This window comes from Bemisia tabaci, chromosome 7, assembly GCF_918797505.1.
Source record: "Bemisia tabaci chromosome 7, PGI_BMITA_v3".
Lineage (NCBI taxonomy): Eukaryota > Metazoa > Arthropoda > Insecta > Hemiptera > Aleyrodidae > Bemisia > Bemisia tabaci.
The window spans coordinates 28161758-28173602 of NC_092799.1; the positions used below are offsets into that span (position 1 = coordinate 28161758).

The 11845-nt window shown below is 38.3% G+C and overlaps 1 protein-coding gene across 3 annotated transcripts; it reads right to left on the reverse strand.

Annotated features, from left to right (window-relative positions):
* Nucleotides 1-106: 106 nt before the first annotated feature.
* Nucleotides 107-11845, reverse strand: LOC109042041 (propionyl-CoA carboxylase beta chain, mitochondrial). 3 transcript variants are annotated; one of them, XM_072302768.1, is made up of 10 exons: nt 10501-11845; nt 9179-9292; nt 8523-8648; nt 7270-7416; nt 5921-6040; nt 4416-4603; nt 3571-3776; nt 2645-2801; nt 1595-1793; nt 107-896 (listed from the first exon to the last, which is right to left on the reverse strand). In XM_072302768.1, the coding sequence occupies exons 1-10, from the start codon at nt 10639-10641 to the stop codon at nt 879-881; spliced, it is 1416 nt and encodes a 471-aa protein (XP_072158869.1). In that variant the 5' UTR covers nt 10642-11845; the 3' UTR covers nt 107-878. The 3 variants fall into 3 exon arrangements, with proteins under 3 accessions (XP_072158869.1, XP_018914149.2, XP_072158868.1); XM_019058604.2 differs by having other exon boundaries at nt 2593-2801; nt 10501-11240; XM_072302767.1 differs by lacking the exon at nt 8523-8648 and having other exon boundaries at nt 2593-2801; nt 10501-11241.

Sequence of the window (11845 nt, forward strand, 5' to 3'; positions counted from 1 at the left end):
TGGATTGACGCCGAAAAAATGATCAGGAATACCGGCCTATCAGAGCTTAGATTGGCCCATGTTTCTTTCTCTATGAAGGAAGCAAACCGGCCCCAAATCACTTTAAATGTCGATCAGCCAATCGGGATTTTTCCTTGTTTCCTCGCCTACCTGTCGGCCTTTGCAAGAAAACGCCTTTATTTCTGAGTAAAGTTTTAGTCTGAAAATGAATGATATTGTATATAAAAATGTTAAACAGTTTAATAATGCGATTTTAAGTATTTGGACGACGGGCGTTCTCAGTTCGAGGTTCATTGAAGAAAAGAAATCGTCTATTTTTTACATATAAATGTACATTTTTACGACTAGTTGTAGTATTCCTTGATTCCTGCATTACTGCCATCCTGTGTTCGAAATATGTACAAGATAATAGTTCGATTGAAATTTTTAAAAAGTGCTTAATAAAGTCACTCAATTCTTATCACTCGTGGAAGAGATGCGGAGCAAAAGAAAAGAAAAACTCCTGACTTTATGGCAATTCAGATAGCAGTTTAATGGCTCACACTTGATTAAAAATCATAATTGTTTGGATAAACTTACAAGCTAGGAACTAAAATGCACGCTAAGATCTGCATGAAAATATTTCAATTTGAATGATCCACTTGAAATGCAAACTTGCCGATGAAATTAATTTATACATTGGTTTGTGCCATTATTAAAACCAAAATATATATTAAATTATTAAGTTCCAATTAGGAGGGGCAGTGGTCCATCCATTGTTAATCACCATAAATGTCAAAGCGGTATGTTTCCATGTTTCTTTGAAGGATTTTTCAAGTTCTTTGATGAGAGGAGTAGTAAATCTTCGGCAATTCTTCTTCTGGTTGTTCTTGGCTCGATTATATCATCAATAAATCCTGAAGAAAGGTCACAAAAAGAGGATGTAAAATGGCATTTTTCTACGAGGATGAGATGAGCATGATTTTCAAACAAAGTCAATTTTCCTGATCCTTGCATTGCACTGACTTAGTAACTAGCTCTCAGAAACTTTACATTGAAAAATGATTTTCGTCAGAATCGTTAAACTTGTCGGATACACAGGCAACCTGATCGTTCTTTGGCTAAAACTTGACCACACTCTTAATAGCCATTCTCTCGAAGTGCCTCTACGCAGTTGGATCGCATAACTCAGCCTTTACCTTTCGTTTACAATTTTTGTTTCACAGAACAAAGGTTTTTACAACTTCTCTTGAGAATTTCAGACCAATTCGCTTTCAGTTATTTTATGCTAGAGAGGTGATCCCCTAATTTGTCAAAAATATCAGCACCATTGTCGCTTTTGGTCCTGCTCATCATTTGCTGCGTTCATTTTTCTTCTACTCTATTAACCTAGAGCAAAAATATGGATAAATCCCATAAAATGAAGATCAGAACTTCAGATTATGAAAATTTAAAATTTTAATAACTTAAAGGATTTTGAAAGCATTATATTGGAATGTATTCTCCCCCCCCCCCACCACTCCCAAAAATCTGTAGGTATGAAATGGTTCGATGAAAACACAGGGTAGATCATTTTTTCATTTGTAATACGAGTGCTTAAGACTAGAGTGTATACCTCGCTTAGCTGCAGGAATTGGACTAATAAAATTGTCGATGTATTGTCTCTCTTGAGCAGCAACGTCAGGGTGTCCTTTGCTGATAATTGCAACTGCGCCTGTGGCACCCATAACAGCGATCTCAGCTGTCGGCCAAGCATAATTTGCGTCCCCTCGGAGGTGCTTCGAAGCCATGGCAGCGTATGCGCCACCATACGCCTGTGGAAAAAGAAAGAATTGTGCAGTGGAATTATTTTATTATTAATCGGGACAATCCTAATTTTTGAGGGTATTAGGACGCTTTGGTAAAATGTTTACTTCCAATGAAGGGTCAGATCAAAGATCATTCAATAAGGCAAACAGAACAAACGAAAGAAGGGAATAGAGCAAGGGAAAGGTCGCGCTTTGATGAAGGCGCAGAGATACAACTATTCGTGCTTGATGGATGTCCGTGTTGCGTCTGCAAAATTGAAGGCGCGCTGGCGCGAGGCGTGAACTCGCGACGCTTCGCTCTCTGCTGTCGATGAGGTTTCGCATGGATTGAAAGGAAAATTTTAGAAAACGAGGCCCAATTACGTTTCCCCTTTCTTCGGCTGTGTTGCTCATGTAGCCCTTAAAGTAACACAGACAATCATAAGAGAAAAAATAAAGAAAGAGACGGAAAGAATGGAGCCCAGTGGGAAGAGGGTGACAGGAGGTCCTAAGTGAAATGAAAGAGTGCCAACATTCTGAAGGGCTGTCGGAAGATAGGGTTCTGGGAGGTTATACAGGTGTGTAGAGTGCCAAAGGGAACTGTAAATCGGATTTTATGTACTTATGTATAAAAAAAAAAAAACAGATTCTTTCGATATTCTCATTTCGGGATGCATAGCTATCTTCTAGATCGGTCTTTTGGGAGACTAATATTTCTCAATTATGACTTCTTGTTGCGATGTCATGACCATTCTCACTTCTTGAAATATAATTTTAAGCAGAACTGAATACCAAAGCAAAGAGTATAGTTTGGAAATGAACCGACTTTTCGAATTATAACGGTGATCTTCGGGACGGTTGCCTCTGCAAACGCATACCGTAATTTAGCACCATGCCGGATGATACCATTGTGTTCCTGAGCCACACCGGGCAAAAATCCAGGGACATCCACCAAAGTGATGATTGGGAGATTGAAAGCGTCACAGAATCTAACAAATCGAGCTGCTTTCACGGATGCGTTTATATCCAAACACCCTGAAAATAAACTCGATCTATAATTCCATTAAATCAATTAATTCAATTATGATACATGGTTTGCACAAACTATGAAATGTTTTTATCACCTGACCTCCATCTTTTTTGTCAGTGGAAGATAAAGTAAGAACTTATCCTGAAATATAATTTAAGGGGGGGGGGGGGGGATGCGACTTGGTCCCTGTCTGCTGACTCATTGTCGATTCGCCGCGTAGCAGGTCGAAATAAAGTGTACTGTGCAAGCAGAAAAAGCTCCTTCATTTTTTGATGATACCACATAAATAACATGCATGCTAAGGTATTAAGAGGGAAGGCAAACCTGAAATTGACTCGTTACATGAGAATGAGACGGAGATTTTCCAAACTTGTTTGAACTTCTCTGGAAAAACGAACGCACCTCTTGTTGTTAATTTTTCTTTTCTTTTTTTTCTCTTAAATTCCATACTCAACCTCAAGAAATCTCCTAAAGTTGGGGCAGTACTGAAGGTAAATGCCCATCGTCTAAATCCAGTCTATCTCTGCGTAGAGACAAGGCAAGAGTATCAGGCGGAGTGTTGCCATTCATCCGTGGGTTGAACTTCTCATATTGATAACGGAATTCATTGATAACGCGATATCGGAATTTGTTGATGATATATTAAAATATAAAATATCATAATCCTCTACTGTTAGACCAACAGTTTCGTTTAAAGTATACATACTTCAGCAGGTATAGTGTTAACATGATCATTTTTAAGACTGAAATACTATTGCAGAAATCCGTTTGTACCTGCGGCCACTTTAGGTTGATTGCCCACAATTCCGACAGGACTCCCGTTAATCCTTGCGAAGCCTGTGATGATGTTCTGTGCATATTTTGGTGAGATCTCGTAGAAATCCCGCTCATCAATGATGCTCGCGATGACATCCATCATATCATACGGCTCGCTTGGGTCTGGCGGCACGATTGAGTCCAAAGTTGGTACGTCTCTGTCCCTGAATAAGGAACCAAATATACTTTTCAACAAAACTCAAATCAACATTTAATCCAATCGAAAAGCAATCGCTATAGATCTCCAAGTACAAATAAATTCGAGCAGAACGATTTCAAATCTGAAACTCGGTTGGAAAGCACGGTTTCCTTTTCTGCAGTATTAAACCCGTCAAAGACTTTCTGTCATACTTCATTTCCTACATGGGAAACTACCAGATATCATTTTAAACTTCGGTGATTTTTCTGCTCCAAGGAAAGAATATTTTGTGGAAATTTCAAGTCATAATGTCGATTTAGTCTCCTTTAAAAAAATAAAAGAGGAGCGGAGATTTTGTAACACCGCAACCAAGATATAATACGCATATTTGCATGCAGTTGCACCGTCGACTAATAGTTGGATTACATTTTGCAATATGGAACCACTATCTCTGGCCCATATTAGAAACAACATACATGTCATTGGTTTCCCTACGCATATATGTGCTTTTATAGGAGAGTCAGAGATAGTCACACTTCATTGCAAAATGTAATCCAGTTTTGCCGATGCCATCATTAGAAATTCATTCAGATGATTTCTGTCAGTTTCCTTTGTAGTCTTAAAATCTGAGAAGGATTCAATTGGTTCTGAGGTTAAAGTTTACCACGGATCGAGACAAATTCGTGTCAAGGGTGCCTCATCGCTTGATTGCGGCAGGAACGTCATGAGTTCTCTGATGTTCAAAATTGCTTCGATGTCGTTCGAAAAACTGTTGTGTACAACACCTGAGAGGCTTGCGTGCGTTTTTGCTCCGCCGAGTTCGTCTTTAGCTATTGTTTCATTGGTGACGGCCTCCAGAAAACAAAACCAAAAAAACAATAATTAATTCTTCGGGTGAACCTATGCTTCAAAAGAGACGAAATAATGTCTAAATGAATTATATACGTATATGCATAAATTGTGTTTTGTATAAGCAAAAATTACGGATCTACCTCTTTTTCGATGATTGCTGGGTGATATCAAGCTGAATTTACAATTTTCACAAAATAACTTACCACGAATCAGTCAAAAAACGTGAAGTACGAATGTTAGATGCTACTCTCACATATTTGCTCTTCTTGTTTGACCCAACCTGTGTGACTTCCGACCTGAGGGTCTCTTTTCCAGCAAACAACTCACTAGGTTAAGATATTTCACACCCATAAGCCAAAATTTAAGTCTGAATAAAAGGTAGGGTTGTTGCGAAACGGCAACTCTTTGTATATGGATTTGCGTTTATCAGCGTCATAATAATCATAAAATAGGTTGAATTTTAAGCCATTAACGCTGTAATCATAAAGTTGTTATTTTATTAAAATGTATTTACATGCATTCTTAACCGCCACTGACGCGTTTTAGGAAGTCTCTCATATTCAGAGCTGTAATACAAGTCATAGAATAACAAATAAGTACCTTAGCGTATAAATCACTAATTGAAAGAAACTTAATCATTTTACGAGTGTGGATTTTGCTTCAGACTCACAATTTTAACCAGAAAAGAACGGAAAACCAGCTTGATAATGCGGGAATAAGTGATGGCAGCAGTCGTTTATTGTTTCAAAGAGGGATGTTTAAGCCTTGTTTTGTAGCTCTAAAAATGGGAGAATCCGCGATACGCATCAGCGGCGGTAAAAATGAACGCAAATTTATTTCAATAAAAATAACCAATTCATGGTCACTGTTAAATGACTGAAAAAGAGAATGACATTTTGAAATTTTTTTGATTGTTATGAAGTTAAAGTTTTGGCACTACGGCCCTAGCTAACTGTCACTCTCTAGTGCTATCAGCAGGCAATGGTGTAGAGTAAGGCAATTTATTTCAACGTCACAAAAAAATTAATTCTGCAAAGGTGTATCAGGTATAGGTGCTTTCTGTGTTCTGACTGATAAATCTTGCACCACGATTAAATGCGTTAGATTTTTCAATTTGGCTTTTTAGCAGTGGCGAGGCGTGAATGCCTAATCGATCATCGATATTTCCCCATTTTAAGCTATAGTAAATAATCGACTATTAAGGTTTTCGTTGCGAACACCCTGTTTATCGATACTTTTCCATAGATTTAAATGACGGATCAATAGATGTATCGCAAAGCACGCCACGCCATGCACTAAACAATTTTAGTGCATCACCTTGATGACCTCTGGGCCGGTGATGAATAGATACGAGGAGTCCTCAACCATAAAGGTAAAGTCTGTGATGGCAGCAGAGTATACGGCCCCTCCAGCACATGGTCCCATGATTACAGAAATCTGAAAGAACATCAAAGCTCAGAAAATGCTGTGATTTATTATAAAAAAGTATGTCGCAACAATGTAACAGCGGTGCATCTTTTTCCATGTTTGAAACGATGCAGCTTTACTCCTACGAGAACAATACTTTTGGGATATGCCTAACCAGGAGTTACATCACGTGCAGTAACAGAAACAATTAGAAAGTTTTCAGATCTCTGCAAAAAGTATAGGAGTCACTTTACGTTTTTTCCACAAAATAGGTAATATTGATAATTCCTTTTCCTTTCCTTTTAAAGAAGACGGTGCCTTTCGTAAGACTTCATATTTTATCATTTTGTATCTATATTACAGAGAACAAAGCAACATAACTATTTAAAAGTTGGCAACAAACAAAAAGTAAAAGTTTGCAAACATTTTGGAGACGATATGCCCTTTATTCTCTGTATCATCGTTTCTAATCTCGCCAAACATTTTGCAGCCGCCGGTCGCCGCGGAATGCATAATATGAGCGCCTACAAGAGTGCAGGAATACTTCACGCATTGTGTCTGACATGGTCGCTGGCCGGCGCGACACGTACATTAGCGCCTACAAGAGTGCAGGAATACTTCACGCATTGCGCGTTCACTGCAATGCACGCTTCGATCGTTAAAAATTCGTAATATCCCGGTGCCGGACCTACCGAGGTCCACACCATTTCCGACCGTTGTGCACCCCGAGCCTGCAATCCAAGGATCGAGGGATTGTAGAGATTTTGCACCCCTAAATGACATCTTAGTTTATTGAAACAAGGATGTTCAAGCTCGTCCGTCTTTTTCTAATCGACTATCGTTAAAACGAGAGCCTCTTTACAGCAAGGAAATCAGTCGTACAGAGGTCGTTAAGTGCACACAATATCCTTCTTTTCTTCCCCTTTAAAATATCACCCATCAGTAATGCACGAGAAGCGTGAAATTAAGTACCAAAAACGTCATAAATACTAGGGAATTAGGCGATTTAAACCTAACCTGACCTAACCTAACATAAAATGCAGTTCGGCTGATTTCGGTTGAAACCATCTTAATGCCCCTTGATTTCAGAATTTATTTAAACAAATTGTGTAGGAAGTTATGAATTCTTATTAAGTTTAAAATTATCGAGAACTTTTGTCCATACTTTTCTATCCGTCGTGAATGGATCAGACGTGTTTTCTGAATTACGCAATATCTGCTTGCCAATAAATGTAAAACAGCTAGGCGATCGAGTTTACCTGTGGGATGACGCCAGAGGCTAAGACGATTCTTTGGAAAATATCAGCATAACCGGCCATGGAGTCAACACCCTCTTGAATACGTGCCCCACCAGAATCTTTAAGACCAATAACTGGTGCTCGGGTTGTAAGAGCTCTATCCATAATCTATATCAACCACATCGTAATCGAACTATTATTAAAGAAATCCCAGCTTAAAACCCAAGTAGAAAGTGCTGTGAAAAGGTTGAAATAAAAGTGCCGTCATAACTGCAACAAATTGAATTTTTTTGACAGTATGTTTCCAACATACTGTCTTACGACCCGTGCTTCCACCGCAATCAGTTCGTGTGAATTTTTTACCATGAAAATTCTATATTTTCATATCAGTTTTTCAATGAATGGCGATTTTAAACAATCAATTAAATGAGTTCCATGTGTCAGACAGATTTGCGATACGAAGAAAAATCTCAACCTACAACAATTTCATTGCAATACATTTTAAAAAGATAAGTTCCTTCAATCCGCAGATAAGCAACACACACAACTCTCCGACGCAGTAACAAATAATGTTACCGTGACTCTGTGCTACTCGGGAATAAAACACCCACCTCACTCGTTTGAGATGCAAATTTAGATTTAATACAGATATTGGTTCCCTCTCTCATTTTATTAAAAAATACGTGAAATTTTTGCAAATGATTTCAGTTGCATTGATCGCTGATTATCGGAGATGAGCAGTTGCTACCAGTAACAGAAATACATAGTAATTGATGCCGGTTTAGGCTTTGAAATGACGTTTTGTAATGTTCATCATTCTTAAAACTCAAGTCTTTTTAAATTTCTACTTTGGTTGATTCCGTCAGTTCATCGAGTACTTGATTTCTGGTAGAATGTTAATTATTTTCCTTCTGAGATCGGCCTCATATGATCTGTTTTTCATTGAAACATTTAACTCCAAAGCACAACTAATTGTGCCGACGCATATTGAGTGAATTAAATGCTTCGAATGTTTCAATTGATAATCAAGATATTTGGAAATGCCGTTCTTATAATTAATCTACATACATTTTTGGTTTGAAAAAAAAACCCAAAAACCCAAAAAACACCAAAAACCCCAAAAACCCAAAAATTAAAAAAACCGTCAGATGGTCATTGTGTTCTTTGTTATCCCTCTGCTGGAATCTTGAATCGTAGAAGTAGTAAGAAGGATTTTCAAATTAGTTAAAACAATGCATTTTCAAGTAAAGTTTTTATTGAAATATAAAAATTACCTTACAAATTTTTTCGGCGTGGACACTAGATAAACTGCCGCCAAAAACTGTAAAATCTTGACTGAAAACGTAAACCAGTCGACCGTTTATGAAACCATGCCCTGTGACAACCGAGTCACCTGGAAACTTTTAAACTTCAACTAGTAAGAGCACAGACATGAAACGTTAAATACTGAAAAGATGCTGAGGATTGCGATCTACTTAAAATATGGTATAGGCATGAGTACTATGACATATACTTTTGGTCTGTTTCTCCGAGAAATTTTTTGATGACCAAAATTACCATCCGATGATTGATGTTTCACAAAATGTCTTAACAACAGTTGATATAGACTACTTTAGGTGGTGTCGGTTCATTAATACTGCACGTATACATGTGTTAAGAAAGGATGATCTGTGAGAGTGCGGACAAAAAAACCAAATTTAAAGACAGTTTTTCTACAATTCAAGGCGAAGAAGGAAATGTCTGCAGAATTTAACCGAAGTAAGGTTGATACTTTTGTCCTGACTTTCTCGAGTTCTAGAGAAAGTTCATTGCGACGTTTGACCATATTTTATGACTGAGCACTTGGATCTTTTAATATAAAAATTGAAACCACTTTCCTCAATATTTACGGAGGCAAAAAAAAAACTTGTCGTGAAAATCCGCAGCCTACCTTTTTTGACTGCATCCCGAAATCAGTACAATTATGCTCTACAAACATATCATACTCAGTAAATGTGTCAGAGTCACATAAAATGCGCAGCCTTTCTCGTGCAGTCAGCTTCCCCTAAGGAATAGAATTGAGCCCACGTTATCTCAAGAAATAGAATAACACCAGCTCATTTAATAATGTCGTTGTAGACAGCTTGACATCAATCAGGTAACTTTTTTAGTAATATACTGAAAAATCGATAAATCGAGTTGCAGTCACATTCTACGATAGATCATTCTTTCAATTCAACTGTTAAGTGTATATCCCTTCTTTTTTCAGACTTTTTAAATGTGAAGCGTTTTTAACATTCTAGTTTGGTGCAGTGGTATAGGAGTGGAGGGCTGTCAAATTTTGACTCCACGTGATATGCAGGAATCACACACTGAATGTGGGAGCTGAATGTAGCTTGAATGTGGCAGTCACCGGATTGATGCCTAAATTTTGCGCTTGTCATTCAAAATTCAGCCAAGATTTTTAGCGTCCATCGAATAATGTCGGATTTGTGTGAGCTATACGAACAGACTTTTTACAAATCTGAATAAAAATAACTCGAATTTGCGAAATTTCAGCCGTTGAGTGATGACTGCTGACTTCCATATTCAGCTGCCAAATTCAGCGTGTGATTCCGGCAATATGTTTCAACGATATATCAGTAGCGGGAAGCAAAAGGGTCGTAACTTCCCAATTCTTGAAAATATCGATCATCGTTATGTATCGTAAATATCTTTTTACCTCATTTAAGCTACTGGGATCACCCGCATTTTTCTAATGTAAGTTCCTTAAAAAAATAAAACAAACAAACAAACAAACAAAAAACCAAAAAAAACCCGACTAAATTCGTCCAGTCTCCAATTGAAATGAAAAATCATTCAGCGACCATATTACCGATCTCATTGTATCGAAATCATCATTTACATTTCATTAGGTTCATTCGTGTCTTACATTAATGTTGTCTTTATTTTATGTTTGAATTTTTGAATAAAATATCTATCTATCTATGTCACACGCTGATCATAGGTGTCACATCATCGTGTGCTATGCCTCTCTTCCCCTCTGACCTCTCTGCCGTCGTTTGCGGCTACTGTATGTACTCGAGGTTGTTACTTGATGCGCACGGCCATTTTTGTATTCATGGAGGGTGAAGACGGTTGGATAACATCCCGAGGAGAAATGGATTGAGCTGACAAAAAATACCTAATTGAAACGGATTTTACCATATTAATCGATACTTTACTTTATCGAGATGATTCTCAATGGAAAAATATGTTGTGTGCATGTTTTACCTTTTTATGTTGAGCTTCGATCCGAGATTGTCCACCACCGATGAGCGCTGCATTTCGGATTTTTTGCAACTTTCCTCGTGCCGATTCTGGAGCTTCTTGGCTTGCAAAACGCAAGGCTGACTTCACTATTCCACACTGCATACATTTCTCATGAACCCGGTACAACGCATCGATTTGAGCATGAACGGGTTAAACCCCATCTTTTTATCAAGATTATTATGGGGATTTTTTAATTTAAAAACAATAACAACCCTGGTTTTAATCTTGGGGTCGGAGAGCGGTCAAATTAAACTTAATGCACGGGAAAAAAGTTTACCATTTATCTACGCTGTATATCGTACAGGCTGACTGATAGGAGAGGAATACTTTAGCGAGTCGGGAAAAATGACTGCTTTTTGGCGTGGTGACATCGACTGGGCGACGAATTACGATGACCGGAGGTGTGTGGTTGCCGACCGCGGCGCACTGTGGAACGAGTCTTTGGGCGAAGTCGGACATGGAATTTCTCACGAAAATTGTAAAATTTTACATTCATCTTGTCACAATTTTGATATTAAGGGGTGTTTTTTACAGACAATTTTACGAAAAAACCAATGAAACTACTTATAAGACATCAAAATTTCATAATAATGAAGAAATACACTTTTAAAGTTTTTAAATGATGTCCGACCTCTCCCATTGACTCGATTCACTGTGCGGCGCGTGGGTGGAGACGACGAGCGGGAGGTATACCTTTTCCGCACAAAATCTCCGTTTTTGTCTTTCCCCACAAAACTAGTGATTGAAATTTCCGCTCAAAATATGTCCCGCAGAGAAACCTCTGGCGCCGTTGCTTGTACCAAAGGTGGACCTCGTGCCGTGTTTGTGTCAAGCTCGGATGAGATATTGGAATTTGTTTAAATTTTTCTCTCTTCTCTTGAAATATTGTTGTTCGTTCTCTAAAAGCTCTTTCCGTCAAATGCGAATCAATAATCTGTTCTGTGCTACCAAATTGATTGAATAAATAAAATTTGCGGAAAGATCTTGTGAGAAATGTCAGTCTAAGATTCTGCGCGGAAATCTCAAAATGGGAAATTTTGTGCCGACAGCGTCAACCTTTCCACGCGCGCGCGCGGTGCCCCGATGAATGGTAATGAAGCAATTAATTATGGATTGTGCTCCTGAGAGTGCTGCCTACCCCTCTTTGCAAACATCGACTTCGTCAGTTCACTTTTCCGCAAGAGTTCAGTTACACGAACCAAAATTTCGGTTTTACAAACCGAAAATTCAGTATGACGAGCCGAAAATTCAGGTTGACAAACCGCGAATTCAGTTTGACAAACCGCAAATTCAGTTTGACAAACCG